Source organism: Microtus oregoni, unplaced genomic scaffold (assembly GCF_018167655.1).
Source record: "Microtus oregoni isolate MIOR12 unplaced genomic scaffold, Mior012 000019F_ref0000042, whole genome shotgun sequence".
NCBI lineage: Eukaryota > Metazoa > Chordata > Mammalia > Rodentia > Cricetidae > Microtus > Microtus oregoni.
The window spans coordinates 3917347-3944605 of record NW_024543078.1 but is presented as its reverse complement, the minus strand read 5'-3'; the positions used below and the strand labels follow the sequence as shown (position 1 = coordinate 3944605).

The 27259-nt window shown below is 53.9% G+C and overlaps 2 protein-coding genes across 2 annotated transcripts in view; one reads left to right on the top strand and one right to left on the bottom strand.

The window, feature by feature from the left end:
- Positions 1-22582, top strand: part of Ap3d1 (adaptor related protein complex 3 subunit delta 1) — a 35172-nt gene extending 12590 nt beyond the window's left edge. The window contains exons 5-31 of the mRNA XM_041668972.1: positions 1455-1562; positions 2181-2310; positions 4653-4792; positions 4882-4955; positions 5515-5564; positions 6745-6794; positions 7217-7265; positions 8949-9094; positions 9372-9751; positions 10569-10800; positions 11829-11974; positions 12385-12526; positions 13021-13092; positions 14318-14393; positions 14482-14669; positions 14972-15045; positions 15635-15803; positions 16923-16994; positions 17389-17475; positions 18471-18599; positions 18809-18856; positions 19373-19562; positions 19847-19935; positions 20094-20179; positions 20506-20627; positions 20797-20876; positions 21484-22582. Coding sequence (XP_041524906.1) covers positions 1455-1562; positions 2181-2310; positions 4653-4792; positions 4882-4955; positions 5515-5564; positions 6745-6794; positions 7217-7265; positions 8949-9094; positions 9372-9751; positions 10569-10800; positions 11829-11974; positions 12385-12526; positions 13021-13092; positions 14318-14393; positions 14482-14669; positions 14972-15045; positions 15635-15803; positions 16923-16994; positions 17389-17475; positions 18471-18599; positions 18809-18856; positions 19373-19562; positions 19847-19935; positions 20094-20179; positions 20506-20627; positions 20797-20876; positions 21484-21579 — 3225 coding nt within the window. The 3' untranslated portion in view covers positions 21580-22582. The remainder of the gene's footprint in view (positions 1-1454; positions 1563-2180; positions 2311-4652; positions 4793-4881; positions 4956-5514; positions 5565-6744; positions 6795-7216; positions 7266-8948; positions 9095-9371; positions 9752-10568; positions 10801-11828; positions 11975-12384; positions 12527-13020; positions 13093-14317; positions 14394-14481; positions 14670-14971; positions 15046-15634; positions 15804-16922; positions 16995-17388; positions 17476-18470; positions 18600-18808; positions 18857-19372; positions 19563-19846; positions 19936-20093; positions 20180-20505; positions 20628-20796; positions 20877-21483) is intronic.
- A 1411-nt stretch (positions 22583-23993) lies between these two features.
- Positions 23994-26964, bottom strand: Izumo4 (IZUMO family member 4). Its single transcript, XM_041668999.1, has 10 exons — positions 26667-26964; positions 26494-26574; positions 26340-26411; positions 25851-25877; positions 25681-25756; positions 25552-25599; positions 25443-25457; positions 25177-25194; positions 24960-24974; positions 23994-24576 (listed from the first exon to the last, which is right to left on the bottom strand). The coding sequence occupies exons 1-10, from the start codon at positions 26908-26910 to the stop codon at positions 24489-24491; spliced, it is 684 nt and encodes a 227-aa protein (XP_041524933.1). The 5' UTR covers positions 26911-26964; the 3' UTR covers positions 23994-24488.
- Positions 26965-27259: the final 295 nt, after the last annotated feature.

The following is a 27259-nucleotide window of genomic DNA, read 5'->3' as shown; positions in this document are numbered from 1 at the left end:
GTAACAGCCCTAACTGTCCTGAAACTAGCTCTTGTAGACTAGGTTGGCCACGAACTCACAAAGATCCGCTTGCCTCTGCCTCCCAAGTGCTGGGGTTAAAGGCATGCACCCCCACCACTCGTCTTGAGGCTGGGGTTTTAGGAGTGTGTTGTGGGCAGGTAGGTGTCAGGTGTAATAGTGTAATAGGGAGCTCTTGGTGCTGGTAAGGATGGATCCTGACTGAGGGTGAGGCTGGAGGTGCAGGGCTGAGTGGTACCATGGCGAGCCACTTGGGCAGTGTGTCAGGGTTATGGAGTCATTCAGGCAGGAGGCCTGGGTGAGCCAGAGCACTTGGAGGAGCAGATCATGGGTTGGTCAGGTGTTCTGAGAACAGGGGTCTAAGTGACTGGGTCCTTCTGGGAGCAGTAGAGATCCAGGTGGGCGGGGCCTTCTAAAGGACAAGGTCCTGGATGTATGGGCCTTGTGGGGAGAAGCTGCATCTGAGAGGCCAGGCTCTGAGAGGAAACTGGGCTCTAGGAGGGAGGTGAGTGGGGTTGGTTTGGAGCTGAGACTGGCTCTGGCTATATCAGTGTCTAGCTGTCTGTGTGCTTCCAGTGTGTGAGGCCAGGGGTTAGGCCTCCCTGTTTAAGAGACATGGGAGCTTGGAGAAGGTTGGAGTTACTGCTGTCCTTAGCATTTGCTGATGTCCTGACTAGGCCCTGGTGTCTGTGTAGCAGGGACCTGTGTGCTGACTCAGCACAGGCACATGTTGTCCCAGGCCTCTGCAGTCCCAGTGCAGTTTAAAACAGCCTGGAAGGGCAGTGCTCTCATTGCTCACTCCTTTTCTTCTCTGTCTGTTTGGGCTGTGACGTCTGGCCTCTGAGGGCAATTGGCTGTGTGTAGCTTCTGATGCTTTCTGATCCCACTGCACAAGCAAAGGCCTTAAAGCTTCCAATATTCTGCCAGTTATTACTCAGCACACCCCAGGGTGTCCATGACATAGCTGGGAAGCCCTTCGAAAGCGGTGAGCCCTCAATGACAGGTGCACTGCCTTAGTGAGAGCGGGGAGTCAGGACACCAGAAGAAATGGAGGCAGGTAGGGATAGTCTTCTGCCTCAGGTCCCTGGCTCATTAGAAGGATGAACTCAACACTGGTCCAGAGCCTCTCAGCTCGTAAACAGCCAGAGGACTGTCCCTAGTATCATGGGGAATCCCTGAATAGAGTCAGGTTCCAGGAGCTGGGCAGACCTTGCCTAGGAATTGTGACTTACAGAGTAGTCTCTGTCCCCAAGGAGACCAGAGACCTGTTGGCTTCTATGTGGAGCTTTCTAGTCCTCTGCCTCCAAACTGTGTTCCTATTGATGGCAGCAGAGGAGCTATGAAACGCCACCTCCTGCTGGGCAGCAGTGTGACTGGGATACAGACATCAGATGGTCCCAGGGGACTGCACTGACGCTCCTGCTGTCCCCTTGCAGGACCTGAGCAGCCCCAGCCAGTACGACACTGGAGTGGCACTGACTGGTCTGTCCTGTTTTGTCACCCCAGATCTTGCCAGAGACCTGGCAAATGACATCATGACCCTGGTGAGTTTGTGTGTGCCTGCGCCACCCTTTACTTTCATCCAGCGATGCCCAGAGTTGAACTCTCGCTCTGAGGAGACAGAAACAAGCCCTCGAAGTGGCTGGTGTGTGGCCAGGGTGGATGGGACCAAGCAAAAATCAGCCTTGATCCTGCCTGGTGAATCTCAAAGTTCATCAGTACCATTGTGGGGAGGGGGCAGAGCCCACTGTCTTACCCAGATCTAGCAGGTACCTGTTGTAAACAGGGTTCCACTAGGACCTGCTATGCCCTTCTGTGGTGGCTGCCTCTGTTGTGACAGATTGTTTAGCCCGTTGGGTAGCAGCGTGGCTTGTGAGGTTTTCCAGATAGTTGCCAGCCCTGTGATAGAGAGGATGCACGGCTTGCACAGAGCCCACCTAGAGCCTGATGAGATAGGGTACTCCTGCTAGCGGTTAGTGCGGAGACTGTCCTGGAGCAGACTCGTGAAGGCAGTCTGTGGGCTGGCATGTCTAACGCAGGAGGGAGGCTGACATGGAACCTGAGGGCAGCAGGGCCTACTTTAGGTGGGTTGTGGAGGGAGTAAGGGGTGCTGGGCGACTCGCTGGGCAGGTGACTTGCTGACCGTCCTAGTGTCCCTGCAGATGTCTCACACGAAGCCGTACATCAGGAAGAAGGCAGTCCTGATCATGTACAAAGTGTTCCTCAAGTATCCCGAGTCGCTGCGTCCCGCCTTCCCCCGGCTCAAGGAGAAGCTGGAAGACCCAGACCCAGGTTGGTAACAGGAAACTGCCTAGCCAGCTCCTGTGAGGATGGGAGGGTGGGGCATGGAGGGAGGCATCTGTATCCCCACTGCAAATCTCCTTTAGTCCACAAGCCATAGTTCACAGAGTGAGTAGAACTTCCCATGGCTCCCAGGGCCTCTTCTGGCCTGAGTGGATTGTCAGGTGCATCATAGCCAGCTTGCTCTAAGGTCAGTGGAGCCCAAGGGTTCCCTGGAAGCTATGCAGCTTTGCCTAGTGAGTCTTGCTATCTCCCACCTCTGCAGAGTTGACTGAGCAGTTCAGGGTGCTGTGGGCCTTACATCTAGCCCAAGAGCCTTGAGTGGCTGGGGAACATGTAGAGGCTTTAAATGTCATTTGATTAAAATTGTGGTCATTTAGGATTTGAGCTCAGGAACATCTCTTTAAGATGAGACACACAGGTAAAGTAACTACTGTGTCCTTCTTGGGCTTGTGCTGCCTGGGGTCCTGAAGCCTGAGACACGGTGCTGTGTCACATCTATGTCCCTCAGAGAGACTTGGGAGGAGATGGGGCTGGAAAATAAGTAAGGTGCCATGCCACGCTGCCCTGGGAAACTTAAACATACCCAGACTTCCTAAAAGGAGTACACTTTGCAACAGAACAGGTTCTGTAGCCTGGGACCATATAGTTACAGTGACCATACAGCCTAGCACAGGCCTTTGGAGACAAAGTGTGCCGTGACATCTCTCAGACTGGGCATTTTGCTCATGGGCGGGTGAGTGTTTGTGCAGTTGCTGGGTGGGTTCACAGCAGGAAGTTCAGCCTCACAATCCAGCCTGTAGGCTGTTGGCTAGCAGTCTGTGGATCCAGGTCCCTCCTGGCCTGTAATGGAAGAGTATCTGTAGTAAGCTTATCCATGGTGGGCCAGGCACTCAGTTCATTTCCCTTGTGGTGTCTTGCTGGTTACCTCAGCTACTTATTTGGCAGGATAAAGCAGGAGAATTATAAGGTCAGCCTGAATTATAGACTAAGACCAGAGACTGGGGCTCAGGTGATAAGACACTCACCCAGCACCTGCTAAAGCCTGGATCCCATCCCCAGCTCTACATAGAGCAAGTGTGGTTGGCATATGCCTGGCAGTGGAGGCAGAGGGTCAGGAGTTCAGGACCAGCCTGCTTCCCTGAGACCCTGCCTCAGAAAAAGTAAGCAATGGCTGGGGCTGCGTATGGTGGCACCCTTAGTGGGGTGCTCTTCACGACCCTGCACAGCTTTTGAGCTGCCAAGAGGTGCTCCTTCCATCTCAGCTCTTGCTGGAGCTTCACTAGCCAGGACAAATGGGGGGACTGGCCATCATTTGCCACTTGATGTTCCCTTTTTCTAGCCCCTGATGCCTTGGGCAAGCCGGAGCCCTAGAGAGCAGTGCTGTCACCCTGGAAGCCTGGGGCTCCCTGGGATCGGGGCTAAGATACTCTTCGTGTGTGCTTCTGTGAGCGTGTGTGAATATTCATTCTAAGGCAGTGTGTTCTTTAGCCCAGGGCTCTGTGAACCTTTCCTTGGAAGAAAACAAATGTCCATTCCCCCACACACACCCTTGCCAGACTGGGCAGCAGTGGCAAACCAAGGAAACAATCCCACTCAGGTCTGCTTATGTCAGCATGGGCAACTTGTGGATGGAGACCACTGTGGAGTCTCCCTCCCACATCAGTACCCAGTCTCAAGAAAACAAAAAGGGAGGCAGGCGGTGGTGGTGCACTTTTTAATCCCAGTACTTTGAGGCAAAGGCAGGTGGATCTCTGTGAGTTCAAGGTCATCCTGGTTTATAGAGTGCCAGGACAGCCAAGGCTATGCAGAGAAACCCTGTCGCAAGCAAGCAAAAAAAAAAAAAAAAAAAAAAAAAAATACCAGAAAGAAAACATAAAAGCTAAAGGGGAAAGTACAGCTGGAGAGAGGGCTCTGCTAATAACACGGTCTGCTCTTGCAGATGATCCAGGTTCAGTCCCTTCTGGTGTACAGGCTCTGCACACGTGTGATCCATATGCATACATGCAGCAAACATAAAACGTAAATGTTACTTAAGGGACAGGGCATAGATAAACTGTTTCGGTCCTGAACAGAAGCAGTGTGTCTTCGGAAAAGCCCAGGAATTGTGCCACATGCTGAGTGTACGCAGGTTCCACAGACCCCCTGTACCACAAGTTCTTGTTATCCAGGGTATCCCTGTAGGTAGGAAGGCTCCTTTGCTGTGTTGGGTGTGTGATTGTTACTCATGGGGATGGTCCCTATAAATAGGGATACCCATGTTAACAGAAACAACACCCTGGTTGTAGAACATCCCACTCTTTGCTGATGTGGGCCCATCTTTTGGTCCTCAGGGGTGCAGTCTGCAGCTGTTAATGTTATTTGCGAGCTAGCACGTCGCAACCCTAAGAACTACTTGTCCTTGGCCCCGCTGTTTTTCAAGCTCATGACATCCTCCACCAACAACTGGGTTCTCATCAAGATCATCAAGCTGGTAAGTCCAGAAGGAAGGGTGGGGTGTGTGCTGGGCCTGTATCCGCAGTCTGTGGTATTCCAGTGACCACAGCACCCTTGTCCCTGTAGTTCGGCGCCCTGACTCCCCTGGAGCCCAGACTGGGCAAGAAGCTGATCGAACCTCTCACCAACCTCATTCACAGGTAGCTGCTACTCAGCCACCATCCCTGGGCAGGAACATTGGTGCTACTCTGACATTGACTCCTCTCTGTCCTGCCCTTCTTGGCTCCCTGAGTCTATTTGATTTTTTTTGAGGCACATTTCACTCTATAACCCAGTCTTGCCTGGAATTTACAGTAGTCCTCCTGCCTCAGCCTCCTGGGTACTGGGTTTATAAGTGTACACCACTATACTCAGTTTCACCTATACTCCACATACCAAGCAGTGCATTCATGTTGCCCTTTACCCTCCTGGGGCCCCAGCGCCATGTCCTGTCCCCTTGGGTGACACAGGAGGAGCTATAAGCAATCATGACGTGCAGGGATGGGGTTGGAGTGGTCTGGGGCTCAGCCTCAGTCTGGAAGTAGGAGAAGTTGAAAGTATTGGGTTGTATTCCCTGGCTGGGAGGACCACAGTAATCACTGTGGTGTCACAGGGTTTTAGAGGGACAGCAGTAGTACTGTTCCCATGGAGCCGAGCAGAGTGATCTTTTTTGTATGCGACACTGCTTGGGCTGGGTCCTCATACCTTCCTCTCTCTCAGCACCTCTGCCATGTCTCTGCTGTACGAGTGTGTGAATACCGTGATTGCAGGTGAGTGTGCTGACCATAGCCCTGCTAGGAGGGTGCTGGCGTGGGTGGGGGATCAGCCCCCGTCTCGAGCTGCTTCCATGCTAGGAGAGGATGCAGGGGCCTTCTTGCTGGAAGGAGCTGAGAGGCCTGAGCTGTCTAGGACCCAGAGCATCTCCTGGATGAGGTGGTTGGCTCCTGCCCAAGTCCTCTTCTCTGGTGCTGCTGTAAACTCAGGTCTCTGCAGGGCTAATATTCCTCAGCCCGTCCTCAGGCCCCTTTGTAAATTTAGAGGTTATTCTCCCATGTGGGGACAGAGCCTAACCTGAAAGGCACATCCCACTTTTCCAGACTTCTTCCAGGCCCCTGCAGCAGAACTGAGCTGAGATAGTCATATCATCCAGAGGTCACGTAGGAGCAGGCATAGGGGATTGAGCACAGTCTGCAGCACTGGGGAAGCAGAAACAGGCAGATCCCTGGAGCTGGCTGTCATCCGCTTTAGTCACTCCGTGCGCTCCAGGGTTAGGGAGGGTGGGAAGGATTACAGAGAATGTCTGCCTTTACCTTTGTCTCCACACGTGCACACAACACCCAAGATTCAGGACTTGGGCCAAGTATCCTTGGGCTTGCGATTGAGCATGGCTGTTCTGCCTGGGTAGAAGGAGCAGAGGAGAAAAGATGGCATGAAGGTGTAAGCTCCCAGGTGAGGTCTCAAGGTCACAGTGATCACGGGAGTCCTTAGGATTCACATGGCCACCCTTGTGGCTATACCCCAGTGACACGACCCAGCTGTCAGCCACAGGAAGAGCAGCCATGGCTTCTGGAACCCTTCCTGAGAGTCAGATCGTGCTGTGTTCTCAGCCACATACAGGATATGATGTGTGATTTCTGTCATCTGAGAGTTCCCCCAAACCATCAACACTCAGGGTTTTTGCGAAGTCTCGGGGTCTGCTCTGCCCAGCATAGGTCTGCACCTCAGATCCCAGACATGAGCAGGGACTGTGTACCAGTGCTTCAGTGCCCGAGAACTACTCCAGTTTGGGAGAGTGGGAGACCCAGGCTGGATCCCCTGACTTCCCAAGACGCAGCCAGTATAGCTGCCTTCAGAACATGCAGCTGTCTCGGGCCCCTGTTGGTGGGGATGGGTCAGGAGGGTGTCCTTGTCTGACCCAGGGTCACTCATCTCATCTTCCTTGTGTCCCAGTGCTCATCTCATTGTCTTCGGGAATGCCCAACCACAGCGCCAGCATCCAGGTGCGTCTCTGGGAAGATGGCCTACGCAGATCAACTGAACTGAGGCTTATGGGTGGCCAGGCATGGTGGTGGTCACCTCCAAGTTCTTTTTTCTCAAACAGCTGAAGTGTAAAGGAACCCCTCCTGCCTCAGCCTTCCCTCAGGCACCCTCTTTCCCCACTGTACCTCCACTCGCCCTGTGGGGACCAAATGCAGTCTGCCTGGGCAGCTGCTCTGATCGTGAGATACCCCCACTGGCCCTCAGATCCACTTTGTCACACTGAGCAGGGTCCCCAGTGAGAAGGCTGCAGTCACCTGCCCTCTTGCACCCAGATGCATGCCCTTGGTCGGGACTGTTAGCAGGCTGCAGGGCGCGGTGGAGGGGTGGAGACCAACTTGAGCCCTGCCTGGGAAACCGTGACTAGGGTGATGTTCCTCCTCAGCTCTGCGTTCAGAAGTTGAGGATACTGATTGAAGACTCAGACCAGAACCGTAAGTCACTGCCACCTGCTAGGCTGCCATGCATGAATGCCATGCCTAGAATTCAGAAATCCCAAACCTCGGGACCCTCTGCCCTTCTGCTCTCCTCATGCGTTCCAGCATGATGATTTTGTGGGTTTAGTAGAAGCAGTCACCATGGGGAGGGGGCAATAAGTGGTTGCAACACAGGTACCCTGACAGGTAGGGATTGTGCTGAATGTAGTGTGGAGACAGCAAACGTGAAAATGATCTAGGGTGGGCTCAGGCTTAGTTGTTTGGGCACGCTGGTGTGCCAGACTATAGGATCCAGGCCTACCCGTGCCTCAGAAACCAGGTGGGGCCACAGTCGTCAAGGTCATGCTTGGCTACCTAATGAATTCAAGGCTGGTCTGGGTTCCATAAACCTTGTCTCAGAAATAAAGTAAACAATGTAAGGTCTGCACGCAGCAGGAGACTGCAGCAGGAGAGGTGGGAGTTCAGGGCCAACCTGGCTTACAAAACTAGGGGCTGGTAAGATGGCTCAGTGGATAAAGAGGCTTACCACCATGCCTGATGCCCCATCCTTCCCTGGACCTCATGTGGTGGGCTGAGAAATGACTCCTACAAATGGTCTTCTGACCTTGGTGCACACCTCCATGTAAAAAAACAGTGATTGTTTTTCATTTGAAGGAAAGGGAGGCCTGGTGTATGGGTTATCATGTGCACTTGGGAGGTGCACAGAGCCAGGGTTCAAGTCCAGAGACCTCTGGCTAGGTATGCTTGGTCCTCAGTGACCTTCTGCTGCCTTCCTTGTGTTCCACACTACTTCTGATTGGAATCCTTGTCAGTGACATCTCTTGGTAATCAGACCAAGTGGCAGGCCCAGCTTCCAGTGTCCACTGTGGGTCCCCGTCCATCCTCTGTGGACCATAGCATCTCAGCAGCTCTCATGTCCTTGCTGTTGGAAATCATCTCTGGGCCATCTGTCACAAAGTGAGGCTTCTGGGTGACTCCCGCTTCAGCCTCTCTTTACTTTTCCACAAGGCCTACTCTGGGCTCAGTTTGACTAGCAGTGACCTCCTCAAACACACCATCATTGGGGTTCTTTTTGTTTGTTTGTTTGTTTGACACAGGGTTTCTCTATGTAGCCCTGACTGTCCTGGAACTTGCTCTGTAGATCCGCCTGGGTTTAAAGGCATTTACCACTACACCCAGCAGGGTTCTTTTTTAAATATACAAATTTTTAAGTTCTTTGTAAGTTTTTGTCACTCATACTTATGTGTTTGTGTGTGGGTCTGTGCTCAGAAATTCCAGTGCCTGTGGAGACTGGAGGCACCTAATGCCCAGGAGCTGGAGTTAGTCAGAACACCCAATGTGGATGCTAGGAGCTGGACTTGTGTGCATAGGAGGAGCTGTGCACACTACTGCTGAGCCATCGCACAGTGCACATGGGGGTTCACCCTGCATAGTTCTGATACCTGTTCCTCCAGTTCCTAGAAGGCTATGCCTGTGGAGCATGCTGTGATAGGTTGGGGTACACAGCCTCTACTTTGGCTTCATGGGGGGGGCAGGGAATCTCAGAAGTGGCCATCACCTGCAGTCAGCACCAACTGAGGCCACAGTGGCCAGAAATGGTGACAAATTCCCCCTGTTGCACCCATTGACCATGGTATTCCCCTCAGTATCTGCAAACTAATGGCCACTTGATCTTCACAGTAAAGTACCTGGGGCTGCTGGCCATGTCTAAAATCCTGAAGACACACCCCAAGTCCGTGCAGTCCCACAAGGACCTGATCCTGCAGTGCCTGGATGACAAGGATGAGTCCATCCGCCTACGCGCCCTCGACCTGCTCTATGGAATGGTGTGTGTCACTGTGCCAATATAGGGAGCCTTTGAAGCTTCTGCACCTCCTACCCTGGCTGGGACAGCAGCCTGAGCTTGTTGGGGTTAGCAGATGATGCCTGCCCAGGCTGTAGGGAGTGAGGCCTTAGTCCCTTGGTCAGACATGATACACTGACATAATGCTCAGTGTGACTTCTGCTGTCTGGGGAAGAAACTGTCCTTCCTCTGCTCATGAAGTCAGTCTCAACTGTCATCTTGTGACTGCCTATGCTGACCAACCGAGTCTTCTCCCACAGGTGTCCAAGAAGAACCTGATGGAGATCGTGAAAAAGCTGATGACCCACGTGGACAAGGCCGAGGGCACCACCTACCGCGATGAGCTTCTCACCAAGATCATTGACATCTGCAGCCAGTCCAACTACCAGCACATCACCAACTTCGAGTGGTACATCAGCATCCTTGTGGAGCTGACACGACTGGAGGGTACCCGCCATGGCCATCTCATCGCTGCACAGATGCTGGATGTGGCCATCCGTGTCAAGGCCATTCGCAAATTTGCTGTGTCCCAGATGTCTGCACTGCTTGACAGTGCTCACTTGGTGGCTAGCAGCACACAGCGCAATGGCATCTGTGAGGTGCTCTATGCTGCTGCTTGGATCTGTGGGGAGTTCTCAGAGTGAGTTGGTGGGCCCTCGGAGGTGGCCCAGTATGGCCTGGTAGGGGGGACATGTGGGCCATGTGGCTTACAATGACTGTGGAGAGGGTGCCCTCTAGTTCATAGACCATCAACAGATCTGTTCTTCCTAGCTAGGCAGGCAGTCACCCTCGGAGCCAGGCCTCACCATACACTGGTGGCAGGCCCATTCCCGCCAGCCCTGAAATTGCCTGATAGAGCTCCACAGAGCAGCTGCTGTGTCCTCATGCTAGGCTCCAGGAGGATGTGGGTGGATATGCCACTTCGCATACCTGACTCAGAGGACATAGGACAGCTGTGACCCAGAGCAGATGTGGACAACTCTGGCTGTCCTGCAGAGCACATTTCTCTGGAAAAGTCACGAAACTTACTTAGCACTCCCCATTGCCCCTGGGCTCAGCCCATGGCAGCCGCATATCAGGCCCCCTTTGAGGCCCCAGTGTGGAGTCTCCTCTCTGAACCCCACAGGGCAGCCACAGAGTGCACATGGATGCCAAAAGAAGTTTATTGATGAGTGTTTGGTTTTGTGGTGCTGGGAATTGAACCCAGGGCAGAACAGTCCATATCAGGCAAACGCTCATTAGCAAGAACATTGATGGCAGTAAGTGGGCCGCACAGGCCCTCTGTGTCTGCTGCTGCTGCTCACATCTTTGCCGTGCTTCCTCGAACCGTCAGTGGAAACAAGCACCCAACTTTGCACTTTAGCTGAGAAGCCTAGACCCCACATTCCTGGCATGGCTTCCTTGTGAGATGGGCCTGTGGGTGTGCTCAGTAGCCTCATGCAGCCCCTATCCACCAGGCACCTACAGGAGCCCCAGCAAACTCTGGAGGCCATGCTGCGGCCCAAGGTCACCACACTGCCCGGCCACATCCAGGCTGTGTATGTACAGAACGTGGTAAAGCTGTACGCGTCCATCCTGCAGCAGAAGGAGCAGGCCGCCGACACGGAGGCTGCACAGGAGGTCACCCAGCTGCTGGTGGAGCGGTTGCCGCAGTTTGTGCAGAGTGCTGACTTGGAAGTGCAGGAGCGGGTAAGGCCTGCAAGCTGGGGATTCTGCTCAGGATTGAGACTAAATCTGACGAGGGCAGCTTCAGAGAGGATGATTGCGTACTCATGCCCTGTGAGCACATCCAGGGCTCACGTGGTGTCAGTCAGGAGTGGGGGCTGCCTTCTAAAGATCCCACAGGTGCCACACCTACGGCTAAGAACATGTCCATGTGAACATAAGTACCCACACAGGTCTGGAGACCTGTTGGTTCCCTACTAGCTCCTTGTCCCAGACAGAGCCAGTAGATGGGAGGGATTTTCTCCCTTTTCCAAAGTGGATTGTTGAAGTCTATCCTATCTCTGCCTATCTGGGGCTTGGGGTCCCTGGCCAGGGATTGTGGTGTGGATGAGCCTGAGAGCCAGCCCAGGAGGTAGGCAGTGCCCTGCTACTGTTGTGGGAGAGCTGATTTGGGACCCCCTTTGTCTGTGGTGGGGCAGGCTTGAACCAGGAGCCTGCATGTCTTAGACATGTGCTGGGACAGCAGGTGGCCCAGGTCCAGGGCTGACACCTGGGAATTGGGATCCAGTGGCCAAGGTAGAGCCAAGGCTGCTCCTGGTGCCCCATAGTAATATAGGTTCTCAGCAAGCCACGTGCCATGAGGCTTCTGCTAGATCACTGGGGACCCCTTGAGGAGGTCAGGAGTGGGTACTGACCCATCCATGGTTGAGGAACTGACCCAGGCTGAGCCCTGTGAGAAGTAGGGACCCACACTGAGCCACACTTTGATGTTGTTGGGATTGATGGTGCGGCATGGTAGCAAGGACTGCCTAGAGCCAGTACAGGACTGAGTGGCTATAGGTGGCCCCACAGAAGGTGACATAGCTGAGCTCCTCCTGTCTGACCCTTGTGGGACTTGTCTCTCCCTGTCTTGAGAGAATGAGACATGAGGCCTGTGGCTGAGCTAATGGGGAGGACAGGCCCCAGCACTACATCGTCAGATCACTGGCTGCCGAGTTCTCCCATGGCTTAGTGGCTGTGGGCAGACACCTACTCTGTTGCTGCTCCCCTAGGCATCCTGCATCCTGCAGCTGGTCAAGCATGTGCAGAAGCTGCAGGCAAAAGGTGTGCCGGTGGCTGAGGAAGTGAGCGCCTTGTTCGCTGGTGAACTGAACCCCGTGGCCCCCAAGGCTCAGAAGAAGGTCCCAGTTCCTGAAGGGTGAGGATTGGGGACGTGGTAGGGTGATGAGGCTACAGCCACTGAAATGGTTCCTGATCTAGGAAATTGGGTAGGGGTTTTCGTGCTCCACGACCTGCCACCAGCTAGGGGAACAGATGGCCCTGGGGCTAGACGGCCTGACCCTGCTCTTGCTCACTCACATAAAACCACTCTGTCTTGGTGCTGCTATACCGCTGTTCCCTGGTCCTCAGGGAGTACCCTGCTTGTTATGGTCCTGCCAGATTCCGTGGTTACCTGTCCTGGTCTGCTGTTTCTGGGTCTTCTCTCCGGGGTTGTGGCATCCTGCCTTGCCTGGTCCCTTTGGTGCTGATGTTGAGAGATGTCACAGGTGCATGGTGGGCCAACACAGAGGAGACCAGGCCACTATGTGACCCCTCTGTACATCCCAGCCTAGACCTGGATGCCTGGATCAATGAGCCACCTTCGGACAGTGAGTCTGAGGATGAGAAACCAAAGGCCATCTTCCATGAAGAGGATCCAAGGCACACACGGCGCCGGCAGCCTGAGGAGGATGAGGAGGAGCTGGCGCGGGTGAGCAGACCTTTTCAGGAGTACCCAGCATATGGCAGAAGCTCAGCTTGGGCTCTTTTTACAAAGAGTAGCTGATTCTTAGGCCTAGGAACACCTGAGGCTATGCTATTTGGCCAGACACAGCCTGTGACACAGGCAAGAGGACACTTAGGTTCTTCCTTGTCCTCCTGTTCAGAGCCTTCCCATGAGCCCCTTTCCCGGGCCCTCAGCAGGAACACTGGAGTGGACTTCTGAGCCTGCAGGAATAGGAATGGTGGGCAGGAGCTGTGACTGAGGGTTGGGTAGACCCAGACCAGTTCTCCCAGGAGCCCAGAACCTCAGGCAGTCTGCCTGTTTGTGAGCGCTGCTCTTGGGAGACAGGCCTACCTGAGAGCTCTGCCTCTTGAGGTGGTCCTCCTGTTTTCTGCTTTGATCCTTCCCTGCCCACCTGGGTCTTGGGAAATGGACAGGCACTTTTCTGACATATGTGCTCATGTAGAGTTCTGTCCCCACAGCGACGAGAGGCCCGGAAGCAGGAGCAAGCCAACAACCCTTTCTACATCAAGAGCTCCCCGTCCCCACAGAAGGCAAGTGGTGTCCTTGAGTGTCCCTCCACCACCTGCCACACTGATACCTCCAAGAGAGTAATGTAGTTATGGCCATACCTTGGGGAGCAAGCTGTATGTGTAGTCCCAGCTACAGCTAAGCCGAACTGCTCTGCATCCTGGTCTTGGTCAACCTGGGTGATCTAGGTGGGGTCTATCTAGACTGCCTTGAGATGGGTGCTCTGCCCAGCTGGCCCATTGCACCCACAAGAAGTGCTGGCCTCTCAGCCCATTGCAGTTTCTCAGGGCCCTAGGAAGTTTCAGCTTTTGTGGGCAGATCCTACAGTGGTATCAGAGTCACTGTTGACAACGATGGCCAAGGAGGAGAGTTCACAGCACTCCGGGGAGCAAAGGATACCTAAGGTTAAATGTGTAATAGTTTCTCATTTTAGAAAAAGCAAGGATTGGGGGCTAGAGAGATGGCTCAGCGGTTAAGAGCACTGATTGCTCTTCCAGAGGTCCTGAGTTCAATTCCCAGCAACCACCTATAATAATATCTGGTGCCAACTTCTGGCCTGCAGGGGCACATGCAGGCAGAGCATTGTATACATAATAAATAAATCTTTAAAAAAAAGACAACAAGGGGCTGGAGAGATGGCTCAGAGGTTAAGAGCACTGGCTGCTCTTCCAGAGGTCCTGAGTTCGATTCCCAGCAACCACATGGTGGCTCACAACCATCTGTACTGAGATCTGACACCCTCCTCTGGCGTGCGGGCATACATGGAGGCAGAATGTTGTATACATAATAAATAAATAAATCTTTAAAAAAAACAAAACAAAAAACAAGGATTCGTACTAGGACTAGGACTCTGTAGGTAGAGCCCTTGCCTAGTATGTTTGTGCCTTGGGTCCCATCCTCAGCACCACATAAACCAGGTATGGTCACCAGTATTCAGGAGACAGACAGAAGAAGCAAAAATCTAAGGTCGCCCGTGGCTACATACTGAGGTTAGGGCCAGCTTAAAGTCTGTGTCCAAAAAAGTGATAATCATGAATAGTCCTAGGTATAAAAGTTTCTTCCTGCCCATAGCCTAAGACATCACGTTCCAGGGCTATGGTCCCTGGTCCCCACCTGTCTTTATGGAACCTGGAGCACATGAGTAATGTTCCCCTGCTGCATGGAGGGCCATCACTCTCCAACACACAGCATTCCCCTTCCTGCCTTGTGAGTCTGAGCCACACTGACACCCTGTGGTTCCTCCTTCAGCGATACCAGGACACACCAGGCGTAGAGCATATTCCTGTGGTTCAGATCGACCTCTCAGTGCCTCTGAAAGTTCCAGGCGAGTGTCTCCTTGTCCTAAGTTCATGTGTGGGACATGACGGGGTTCTGGGTGTCCCTGAGCTCTGGCCATCTACACGTCCCCACAGGCATGCCCATGTCAGACCAGTACGTAAAGCTGGAGGAGCAGCGGCGGCACCGGCAGCGGATGGAGAAGGACAAGAAAAGGAAGAAGAAGGAGAAGGGCAAGCGCCGCCACAGCTCTCTGCCCACAGAGAGTGATGAGGACATCGCCCCTGCCCAGCGCGTGGACATCGTCACCGAGGAGATGCCTGAGGTCAGTCCCTGCCTAGTCCTGTCGGCCTTGGTGGCAGCAGGCTTGTCTGTGTCCCTAAGAGGCTGACTCTGAGCTGGTGACTACAGTCACCTGTCACACAAGCCTTCAATGATGGACATGATTTTATTCCACTTTCTCCACTGTGTGAGCTGGCAGCCACAGCCTAGTACGTTGGGCACATATAGGTATGTGCATGACTGTCCAGACATATTATTCTGTTACTTGAGCCAGAAGTGACAAGAGCCTCCACCAGGACAACATGGTTGCTAGTTGACTGAGCCCTGACCCCTCTGTCCCCTCAGAATGCTCTGCCTAGTGATGAGGATGACAAAGACCCCAATGACCCCTACAGGGCGCTGGACATTGACTTGGATAAGTAAGTGATGGGTGAGGAACAGACTGAAGACTGGGTGGGGTTGCTCTTAGGGTGGTGAGGTCCCTATTCCCAGGGTGCTGAGAAAATCCTTGGCCATGGTGGAGGTACTGCATTGATGGCTCAGTATAGCACCTGCTGTGTGAGCTAGAAGGCCTGAGCTCAATTCTCTAGCACTCATTGAAAGCCAACCCTAGCACCCGAGGCAGAGACAGCAGACCCCTGAGCTCACTGGCAGCCAACCTGACTGTGTGAGGGAGCTCCAAGTTCAGTAAGAGAGAAACCCTGCCTCCAAAGATACAGTGCAGAGTAGTGGGAAAATGCTTGGCACTGACCTCTGCCCACCACATGACTGTGGATGTGTGGGCTGGCATACCGACACCCACATTCCACATGGGCATGGATATGCGCCGTACACATCCAAAACGTGGGAGAAAGCACTGGGATGCTTGGGTGTGCAGGGAATAAGGTCAGTGCTCCCAGATCTGTAGTTGTCATGGGTATTCATGTAGCCTCAGGATTTGTAGGGCCAGCAGCCCTGAGGGTGGGCCCCAGCTCAGCCTGGTGACCCCAGGTCTTCTCCTCCCCCAAGGCCCTTGGCTGACAGTGAGAAGCTGCCTGTCCAGAAACACAGGAATGCTGAGGCTGTGAAGTCCCCAGAGAAGGAAAGTGTCCCCACTGTAGAGAAGAAAAGCAAGAAGCCCAAAAAGAAGGAGAAGAAACCCAAAGAGAGAGAGAGAGAGAAGAAGAAGGACAAAAAGGTGCATGCCCTGGGGCTCTGGCTTGAGTGCAAAGCTAGGGCTGTGGAGTACGGGGTCCCTGCCAGCCCAGCCAGGGGGCAGAGCAAGAAGCAGTTGTGAGGAAGGGAAGCTAGAGAGGCCATGCACAGCCAGCTGCTGGTTGTAGGCTAGGCTTCTACAAATTGTGTGCTGGGGGTATGGGTAACATCTGGAACCCAGAGCTGTGCACATGCTACATGGGTGCTTACCCTGCCACATCCGCAGGCTGCTTGGTTTTTGGTTTTATTGTGATAGGGCCTCACTTTATAGCTCTAGTCATCCTGGAACTCACTCTGTAGACCAGGCTAGACTCAAACCCATAGAGATCCGCCTGCCTCTGCCACCCAAGTGCTGGGATTAAAGGTGTGTGCCACCACCGCCCAGCTCCCAGGCTACTTTACTTTTCTTTTTTCTTTCCCCTCTTCGTTTTTCAAGACTTTTATGTGTGTGCGTGTGCGTGTGTATGTGTAACAGCCCTGGCTGTCCTGGAACTAACTGTAGACCAGGCCTGAACTCACAGAGATGTGCCTACCTCTACTTCCGAAGTGTTAGTTAGTATTAAAGACGTACACCACCACCACCAGCTCCACGTTGCTTTTTACATTGTATTTGGAGACTATAACTAGATCTCACTGAGTTGTCCAGGCTGGTCTTGAATTTGCAATACTCCTACTTCAGTCTCTTGACTAGCTGGCTAGAAATAGATTTTATTTGTTGAGTGCTGAGATCAAGCCCAGGATTCCACCGATGCAAGGCGGCCTCTGAGGTATAGCTCAGTGTGGTGACACTTTGGAGACTACGTATCATTCTCCTGCTTAGGCTGCACCACCATGCCAGCTCTCATAAGACTGAGGGAGAAGGATTCTCCTGACTTCTCCCAGCTTGAGCTACAGTCTAAGAACTGAGTTGCCTCACTCCAGTCACCGCTTAGCACAGCGCTGTCTTCCAGAACACCTGGTGACTATGGTGGCATCTTGACTGAGGTGCCATGCTACACAGCAGTCAGATGTCTGGGGCAGGGAGGCAAGAATGGCCACCAGAGAGCATCCTTGCTGCTGGCACTACCTGCCTTTGCCTAAAGTGTTCTTCTTGTGGCTTCAGGGCGAGGACCTAGACTTCTGGCTCTCCACCACTCCACCACCTGCTGCTGTCCCTGTTCCTGCCCCATCCACGGTAAGTGCCTGCCCTTTGTGTCCTCAGAGGTGTCACCTATGCATTTCCACAGGAACCAGTGAGTGCCAGGCATCTCCCCTACATTCCTGGAGCTACACACAGGTACCAATAAGTGGAGTCCAGCCCAGTGGGATGTCCCGAGTCAGGCCTGGGTCTGCTATCCAGTGGGATTCTGCTTAGCAAGTCTCAGTGAGGCAGAGGGGTGGCCAGCAGGACTTTTGTCCACAAGGCATCCTTTGGAGAATATTCCCAACCCTCAGGACGGCACTGGTTAGGTGGGACTCAGAGTTCCCTTTTTGCTTCTTAAGCTGAAATCCTCTGAGCAGTCAGTAGAAGACAACCCCATACCCTACCCTATCCCTGAAAAACCATCCAGACCTTCCTGGCTTTACAGGAAGAACTGGCTAAGGACGAGGGTGAGGGACTCAGGAGAGAGGAGCTGGAGGACGAGGAGGACAACATGGATCATGACCAGGAAAGGGTAAGGCATACAGTACCAGCTGCTTGCTTCCTTCAAGTGGCTGCAACCCTCATGCTTGAGCCTCTAAAAGGATTCTGGTATTTCCAGAGCAGTTTCTAAGCTGTGCAGCCACACCACCATCTCATTCCAGAACCTTCCATCACCCTAGTAGGAATCCTTACCTCGTGAACAGTCTGTCCCACCCCTTCCTGGTCCACTTGCTGACTCTGGATTGGCTGTTCTGCACGTTGGCTGGCATGGAGTCCCACATGAAGTGGCCTCTGGTGTCTGGCTCTCTCACTGACAACATCTCTGATGCCCCCCCCCCCTTTTTTTTTCTTTTTTTTTTAGATTATTTTAAGCCAGGTCTGGTAGCAAATGCCTAAGAAACCCTGTCTCATCCCTCGCCCTCCTCCCACCCCCAAAAAAGATTTTAATTGTGTGTGAATGTTGTTTCATGGGTCGTGGAATCTGAACTAAGGCCTTTGTGATTGGGCAGCAAGTACGCTTAACCACCAAGCTATCAACCTAGCCCAAAGCCCCATGGTTTGTTTTGTGTGTGTGTGTCTGTGAGCGTGCATGTGTGAGAGAGAGAATTCAAACTCAGAGATCTGCCTGCCTCTGCTTCCCGAGTGCTGGGATTAAAGGCATGCGCCACCACTGCTTGGCCACCCCATGTTCTTGAAGTTTCTCCATGCTGGTGGCTGTATGATACGTAAGTGTGTGATTGGGCCTCATGCTCATGTCTGTCAACCATGCGTAGATACTGGGCCATTTTCCCGTCTCTGTGAGCACTGCTTCTGATCTATACTGTGCATTCCCCACGTTCCGAGTGACGCCTGCCACTAATCTATCAGTCACAAGGTTCTAGTGTCTGCCAAGCCTGGCTTCCAACCCCAGTGACCTGTAGGATTCCTGGCTTTGCTGTCCCATCTCTCATGTGAAGTGAAGGGAGAGAATGATGACAGGCTCCCTCTTGCTGGAGACAAGGGGCCTGAGCCCAGACTCTGCTTTAGAAATCATCCCGGCACAAGAAGAAGAAACACAGGAAGGAGAAGGAGGAGAGGCCACGAGACAAAAAGAAAGCCAAGAGGAAGCAGGCAGCGCCGCTGGAGAATGGTGCAGCAGAGGAGGAGCCCATCCCGGTGAGCATGCCCGCCACCCTGCCAACTCAACCTTAAAACCTGGGTTCCATTCGGAGAGGTCCCAGAGTCTCTGGAAGCTGTGCTGTGGTGGGAGCCGTGACCAGCATCGTCTGGGGGCTCTTGGTCTTTATGAACGTGTCCCTATCTCGAGATACCCGCGAACGGCCAGGGCCCTGTCACCGCAGCTGATGTCATCTCTTCTTCCCCAGCCCATGTCCAGCTACTGCCTTCTGGCTGAGAATTCCTACATTAAAGTGGTAAGTGACACTGGGCTGTTGCAGGGAGGGGGTCATTGCTGGGGGAGTAACCCACCACACGAAGCCTTGCAGGGCTGGCAGCAGCAATCAGACTAGAAGCTCAAGTGGCCTAGGCATTGCCATCAGTGTAGGCCCACCATGGCCAACAGCCCAACCACAGCTGGAGAGCCTAGTGTGGCCGGGTCACCTGAGGACAGCGTTGCTAACAGAACAAAGAATGGCCATGGCAACACACACATTGGGGCAGAGGCAGGAGAATTGCAAGATCAACCAGGATTACATTGCAAGACTTTGTCTCAAAGACTCAAAAAGACAAGGGCTGGGGTGTAGCTTCATGAAGAGCTTAGTCTGAGGGTGGGGTCCTGGGGGGCCACAGGCAGCTTTCACTTAGTCTGAGGGTGGGGTCCTGGGGGGCCACAGGCAGCTTTCACTTTAGAGTCACTGTCCTTGATCTTCACTGGGAGCTTACTCCCCTCAGCGGGTCCCTGGTGCTTGACCTTGCCCTTGCTCATGCAGACATACGACATCCAAGCCAGCCTACAGAAGGACAGCCAAGTGACCGTGTCGGTCATCCTGGAGAACCAGAGCAACAGCTTCCTGAAGAACATGGAGCTCAACGTGCTGGACTCGCTCAACACCAAGATGGCCCGGCCTGAGGGCTCCTCAGTGCATGATGGTGTGCCTGTTCCTTTCCAGCTGCCCCCTGGTGAGCCCACCCATTGACCCTAGGATTCGCAAAGCCAGCTCTGCTCTTTATGCTCTTGTTACCTGGGCTCCTGTACAAGGAATTTAACTAGAGCTTCTGGTGACAGCCAAAGCCACAGGCCCCAAGCCGCTTGCTGGGCTTTCCCTGGGACAAGGCTGGTATCTGGGGCCAGCAGCAGGAGCCCATTGTTTCTGTGACTCTGCAGAATCCTTGCCAGCTATGATGCTCTAGAGCCAGTGCTGACTCAGACCCTGGGCCCCACTGAGTGCCTTGTCTCCCATTAGGCGTCTCCAATGAGGCCCAGTTTGTGTTCACCATTCAGAGCATCGTCATGGCCCAGAAGCTCAAAGGCACGCTGTCCTTCATTGCCAAGGTATTCACTGGGGTCCCAGGAACCATGGTCAGTGCTGAGGAGTCCACTCTATTCTGGGCTTCAGCTCCTTTGCCCTGCCCCAGTGGATGTCAGGCATCCCAGGAAAGGAAGTGCATGTCTGGAAAGCCACCCCACAGCTGTGGCTTCTCTTCTCACAGGACGACGAAGGGGCCACCCATGAGAAGTTAGACTTCCGGCTGCACTTCAGTTGTAGCTCCTACCTGATCACCACGCCCTGCTACAGGTGTGTGTGCCTCCACCCTTCCAGAAACACCTCCCAGGGCAGGGAGGGTGCAGGGGCGAGGGTGTGAGGTGGAGGTAACATGAGTCACCTTCGACTCCTGATACAGCCTGCCGCTGTCCTGGGTGCTTGTTTCTCCTGGGCCCCATAGCATTGCAGAGGCCTCTCTGTCCCCAGACGACTGCCCTGTGTGCCAGCTTCTGATGGTGTCACATAGCCCTGGCTGTCTTGGAACTTGAAGCAGTTCTCCTTCCTCGATATTCCCATTGCTGGGGTGACAGGTCTAATACCCAGGCCCTGCCATCACCCTCCATTCTGTCCTCCCACAGCGATGCCTTTGCCAAGTTGCTGGAATCAGGAGACCTGAACATGAACTCTATCAAAGTTGATGGCATTAGTATGTCTTTCCAGAACCTCCTAGCAAAGATCTGTTTCCACCACCATTTTTCCGGTAAACAATGTCACAGTGATATCGGTTTCATCCCACAAGTGTTGCAGAAGCCAACCCTGCACTCCAGTCAGTCCCTTCCTGCTCAGGGCCTTGGCCTGCAGCCCTCAAGTGCCATCCCAGCATGGAATTTACAGCCCTGGAGAGGGCCTGATTCTTCCTTCTGTTGCAGTTGTGGAGCGAGTAGACTCCTGTGCCTCCATGTACAGCCGCTCCATCCAGGGCCACCATGTCTGCCTGCTGGTGAAGAAGGTGAGGTTGTGGTAGCACCTGCTGCTCTGTGGCCAACCAGGGCAGTCTTCAGGGAGAGGCTGAGCCTCACTGTCCAGGGCTGCTTAGACCAGTTAGACCAGCCCCCCCCCCAACTATATCCACCCCCACCCCCACAATTACACCAATCCCTCTCCCTGCTGTGCTAAAACCTACTGTTGGACCAGGCCCTCACCTGGTGAGCACAGGGCAAGAGGAAGGAAAGGCTCAGCAAGGTCTTAGGCCCGTGACTGGTGAGCAGTGTACTGTCCACCTGCCATCCACGCAGTCTGGAGGCAGAGTTCCTGAGTTCTAGGCCAGTTGTGGCTACATAACTTCAAAAAACTAAAGTGGATGCTGGACGGTGGTGCACACCTCTAATCCCAGCACTCGGGAGGCAGAGGCAGGCGGATCTCTGTGAGTTCGAGGCCAACCTGGTCCACAAGAGCTAGTTCCAGGACAGGCTCCAAAGCTACAGAGAAACCCTGTCTCGAAAAAGAAAAAAAAAACTAAAGTGAGGCCTAGGTCCCGGATGAGGGGAGGAAGGGTTGGCATTTTCAGCCCTGGACCACCTCCAGCACGGGCAGTATACGCATATGCTGTCCCCTAGGGTGAGAGCTCCGTGTCGGTAGATGGGAAATGCAGTGATGCCACGCTGCTCAGCAGCCTGCTGGAAGAGATGAAGACCACGTTGGCCCAGTGCTGAGTGACAGAGTCCAGGATGCCCGACAGACCACAGACAGATGTGATGGGTCTTGCCTCTCCTCTCCTTTGTCATGTGTACTGTCCCCACACCCAGCATTAATTTAATGCCACCGGCCTCCACTGTGTGACTCTGAGGTCCTATGTTGCATCAACTTATTTTATTATCCTTTTTTTATTCTGACCCGCACTCCTTTGGCAAGAAAGGCCATTTCAATTCCAACCCTAGCCAGCAAGGGGCTCCCAGCTCCACTCCCCGTTCTTGAAGATGGCTGTGGGGACTCCAGGCTGGTGGGCCTCCGGGTTTCCAGCAAACAGTGGGACTGATGTGTCCACACTCTTTTGCCCCCATGCTGCCTCTGGAGGAACCTTTCCAGCTGCTGCTGTCCCCAAATATCCTGACTGGTGGTGTCTGTGGAGAGGTGAGCAGGCCAGCTATTACCACATTTCTTGCTAGTGTCTGTGTGGCCAGGTGGATGAAGTGTGCTTGTGGGTCAGCTCAGCTGCTGACAGCAGGGACACCCCTTTGATTTTCTTCTGTTCAACAGAATTCTGGTGGGATTCTGTTGAGGAGGTGGTCAGTGGATGAGTGCAATCCATGCCCCTCAGTTTGTCACTACACATCACGGGTTTGTCTCTGCACTGTGCCACAGCTGTGGAGGGCCGAGTGCCTTGCAGTGGAGAGAGTGTGTATCCTGGGAGCATTCGGTGCTTACCCAGCCATTCTGGGCAAGGTGAGGGACCCCAGCCTGGACACTCCCTATAGCTGGGTAGCTGGGCACAAGCTGAGCCTTCCTCATTGGTGGTGGTGGTCTACAGACATTCTGGTTGTTCCTTTGAGGACTGCTGTCACTTTAGCATGTAGAGTACTCTGTTACCGACCCCAGTGACCCTTCAGCTCTATGATGTTCCATGATTGATTTGCTGCCGACATTCCCGTGTGAAGAGAGATATATCACGCTGCTGATGATCGGTGTCACAATGACCCAATAAAGAGTCGCAAAACACGTTTGTGTGTTTTGTCCTCACAGTACCTGAGAGCAGTCCCCAGTGTGCCATTCAGGCTCCTGGGGCTCAGATGAGTTCCCTCAACCTCCACCCGTGGGAGCTGTCATCTACATTTTTGTATATGTGCTCTAAGTACTGTGTGAGTGTGCATGCAGAGAAGACAGTGTTGTCTGCCCATCACTCTCCACTCACACAGCGCTAGGATTCAGACTCTGGCCCTTAGGCATGTGCAGCAAATGCTACTGCGCACTGAACCATCTTGCCATTTCTCCTTTTTTTGAAAAAAGAATTTAAAATTATGTAACCAGGCAGTGGTGGCAGGGACCTTTAATCTCAGCACTCGATCTCTGTGAATTCAAGGTCAGCCTGGTCTACAGAGTGAGTTCCTAGACAGCCAGGGCTACACAGAAAAACCCTGCCTCAAAACAAAAACACAAAAATTAGGCATCTGTGTAGCGTGTGCACATCCTGTTTCCTGGCATTGCGGCTCCAGGTGGGTCGCATGACATCCCACACTGAAATGCCAGGGCCTCTACAAGTCAACCAGGACTCTTGACTGATAGCCACATTGCCAGTCCCCAAGGCCCCTTTCTTACCAAACTCATGAGGTTGTGAGGTGGAAACAGGATCTTGGGTTTTAAAAAACATTTGGTCCATCTCAGCTGTTCACTGCCACCTTGTGTGGGGACAAGCAAAGAAGTCAGCTTTGTCATCCAGCAGACTCTGAGCCCTGTCAACAGCTTAAATTCTAAACCCAGGCCTCTGAGGCACAACACTCTGCTGCTCTAAGCATCCTGCCAACCCTGCCCAGGACCCAGAAGCAATATGGTCAGCAGTCGCTAAGTGTACAGAGTGACCACTGCTTGTGGTTGGTGACTGGCAAGAGTGCGGCTTGAGCTCCCAACAAAACATCCAGTGTCCCTGGCTCTGTGTCCTGGTCCCTTAGGAGGAAGGACGGACTTGGTATTTCTTGTAAAATGCAGCCACCCGGCTAACCTCTGTGTACTGTAGGGATGTACATAGAGGTGTGCACCCATCACCAGGGCCAGGAGACTCTGAAGACAACAAGGAAACAGGTAGAGGCAGAAGTCCCTGAGTCTCCTGCATCAGCCATCTCCCAGCCCAGACAGCCAGACAGCCAGCTGGGCTCTGGTCACCTGCTGCCAGGTGCTCTGAGGAGTGTGGCCCACCTGTCTCTTCTGACCTGGATCTTCGATGATGAAATCCCAGACAGTAATCTGGTCCAGCTTTCACCCCACTGTGCATCCCACCCTGAGGCTGAGGTAATAGGTCAAGGTGAGCCTGGGCTACAGACAGACTTTAATCTCAAAGCAGTGGAGGGGCAGGACTGGGCTCCATTAACACAAGCCAGGTTGCACACCTGTCATCGCAGCAATAAGGAAATGGAGGCAGGGAGAATGTAAGGGCTTCTGCTATGTGGCACACTCCTGCGTCAACAAGAACAGAACAGCCCCTCTGCAAATCAACCCATAAGAACTCAAAAGGACTGGAATAAATCAGAGTCCCTGGACCCTGAGGAAGATGCTGCAGATGCCAGCCAAGCTGTTGGATCCCTCCCTCCCTGTGAGTAGATCAGGACTCCACACCCACACATGTTCAGGAAAAGCCCATGCCTCCAGCTACGTCAAATACCCAGTCAGATCTGGCAGAAAAGAATTGTTCATCATGAGAAATGTCAGGACACTTTAATCAAAATTTCTCTGGGGGCCCTGTCCAGGGGTCCCGCCATCTATACACAAGCCCATCTCCCTGCTTCCCCAGCCCCGGCCCAGCCTGGGCTCCATGGGGTGACCAGAGGCAGGTAGCAGCTGGCCTCTCCTGGAGGAACAGGCAACAGTGTAGCTGAGTCCTGGCCCCCGCTAATACTGGGGCTGAGCAGCGCCATCAATGCTGGGTCAGACACTCAGAGGCGTTTTCCAAAGTCAGGTTCACCAAGTGCTGCACTTCCAGACACCTTATACTTGGTGAAAGGCTTCAGGGGAGGAGGAAGAGGTGCCCTGAGCCCATTTGTCTGCTTATTCCCTCCTGCCTCCCTTCCCAGGCTGCTTTTCATGACCCATTAATATAGTTCAAGTTGACCCTCTACTTGAGATCTCCTGTCTCAGAGGCTTCCTAGAAGGCTGGGATTAATAGGTATGCACTACTAAATCCAGTCCCTGTCTTTTTGTTTTGTTTTGCTTCCTGCCTGTTCTTAAGGCCTAAAGAGTGTGGCGGTTACCCACCCTCCCCAACACCCACAATGATGGCCTTAATAGGATATTCGAGGATCTGTGGCAAAGAGGTCACTTGACTTTGGAGTTCTTTTTCCCCCCAGGCCACCTGCTTCTTTGTTGCCTTATTCCTTGGGTCACTCACAAGGCTGGGGTGGTTCTGCACATCCAAGGCGAGGCCATAGAGAAGGACAGCACAGTTCATGCAGTGGTCACACAGGGCGGTGTGATGGTATGATTATATTCATCCAGTGTGCCCACAGGCACACAGCCCTGCCCAGAATGCCCTCCCACTCTCACTGACCCAAAGACTTCACCCCCATCCCTGCACTTATCCCTCCCCTGTGGAAGGCCTGTCTTACCTCGTGCTTGTATCCTGACTGAAATAGAACAGGGCAGCGATTAGACCCTCCAGGTTCGCCATCAACTTGGTAACCCTAGACTTCATGAAGACCCTTCAGCCAGGATGGTCTGCCCCCTTCTGCCAGATGAGCTTAGAGACCCTCAAGGGGGAGGGGGCAAAGTCCTCCTGGGTCTCTCTCTGTAAGCTTCAAAATCTCACCAGAAGGTACATACATACACACACTGTCTTGGATAAAACTGGAGATGGATTTGAACAGGAACTTACTTGTGCCAGGTATTTCTACAATGACAATTTGTTTGGAGTCAGGGAACCAAGTGGCCTCCCTTTGTGTCCCCCTCTCTTGAGTTCTGATGCCCAATAAACCCCAGCTCACATGTAACTCAGAAGACCCTGCACAGCTGACTGCCACTGTGTTGATGACCTGGGGGAACACAAGGCTTGCTGATGGGGTATTCCCAAAGCCCAGGACCCCAGGGCTGTGGGATAGGTGGCTAAGGCATACTTGCAGTAGTAACCAAAGCAGACAACACGTGAGTCTGTGCAGTTGACGCAGGAGATGGTCTCATACTGGAAGATGCCTGGAATACAGGAGAGGCAGCCACAGGCTCCCCTGGGCCCCCAAGCCTAGGCACCTGCCACTGTGGCCCTCAATCTGGACCATGGTTCACTTACCACAGTGACGCTGACAGTCGATGCGGCCTGGGGGGGGGGGGGGGACAACAACAGGACAGTGCCTTCTGACAAAGCCCAGAGCTCAAGACCTGTCCCTCAGCCCCACTTCTGTTTCTGTAGCCCAGGCTAGCCAGGCATGAAGAAGATAGCCCAGGCTGACTTGGAACTTGTGGCAATCCTCTTGCCTCATTCCCTCATTCCAAATGCTGCGATTACAGGTATGTGCCTTGTGTTTCATGGAAACGGGAAGGGGTCCTCTACGAGGACCTCAGCGCAAGATGGAGCTAACCTACAGGAAGGATGATTTCTGCTCCGGGTGCTACCAGGAGACTATATGGTAGATGTGAAGGGTGATGGGTGTGCTGGTGACCACTCCTGCAAAAGGGCCTCCTGCAGAGCTACTCCCTCCTGAACCCTGTTTCCAGCACCCCCAGCCCTTTAGTGCCTGTGGCCAGGGGCACTGTCCCCTCCGTGGAGCCCACTGCTCACTCTCTATGATGGCGTTCTGGATGAGGCGCACTTGCTCCCGAAAGATGGCCCGCAGCTCATTGGGGAAATACCCTGATGTGGGAGTCACAGCAGAGTGGTCAAGCTCAGGTGTCTGGTGATCCGCACCGGCCCTGCCTCAGTTTCCCTTCTTTACCTGGGAAGTACATCTTGCCCTGGTACAGCTGGTCCATCCTCTGGTACACGGCTCCTGCCACTTGATCCAGCTTCTCCCGGGCTGAGGGCGGGAGGGAGAGGAAGCAGATGAGCTGCCCTGCCCGGGGTCCCTGTTGCTCTTCTCCTGACCCTGGGATGGGCTCCGCCGCTCACTGATCTCGGCGGGGATGGCCAGGTGTAGTTCCTTCATCGTGTTCTGGCTCCACTCGGTGAGCAGCACTCCCGACACGGGGATGTCACCAACCCACCAGGACTTGAGGTTCACGTGGTGGCGGTAGAAGGAGAACTTCTTCGAGAAATTGGGGTCGCAGTGCAGGCAGCCCAAGGCCAGCGCCGCTGTCATGCCCAAGCACAGCAGCAACGCCATGAACTGGCCGGGCCGGTAGTGCCCATCCATCGGCGCCACTAGCGCCGCGCCCTCCAGCCGCGCCCCAACCAACGGCGCCGCCCGCGCCACGCCCCGTCACGCCGCACCAACCAACGGCGCGCGCTCTCGACCCCGGAAGGGCCGTCTGGCCCTGCCTTCGGCTCTGGCCCCGCCCCACCACAGGTATGGCTCCGCCCACGAAGTAGGGCGTGTCCGAAGGATGGCTCCTCCCCTGCCTAGCCCAGTCCCACTGCGACTTCTGACCCAGACCTAGTTCTGCTCACAGGCCTGGTCGCGCGGCAGATGGCTCCGCCCCTTGCCTGTCCCGTCCCAGCGAGACTGAGGTCTCAGGTCTGGCTCCGCCCTAAGACAGGCCACG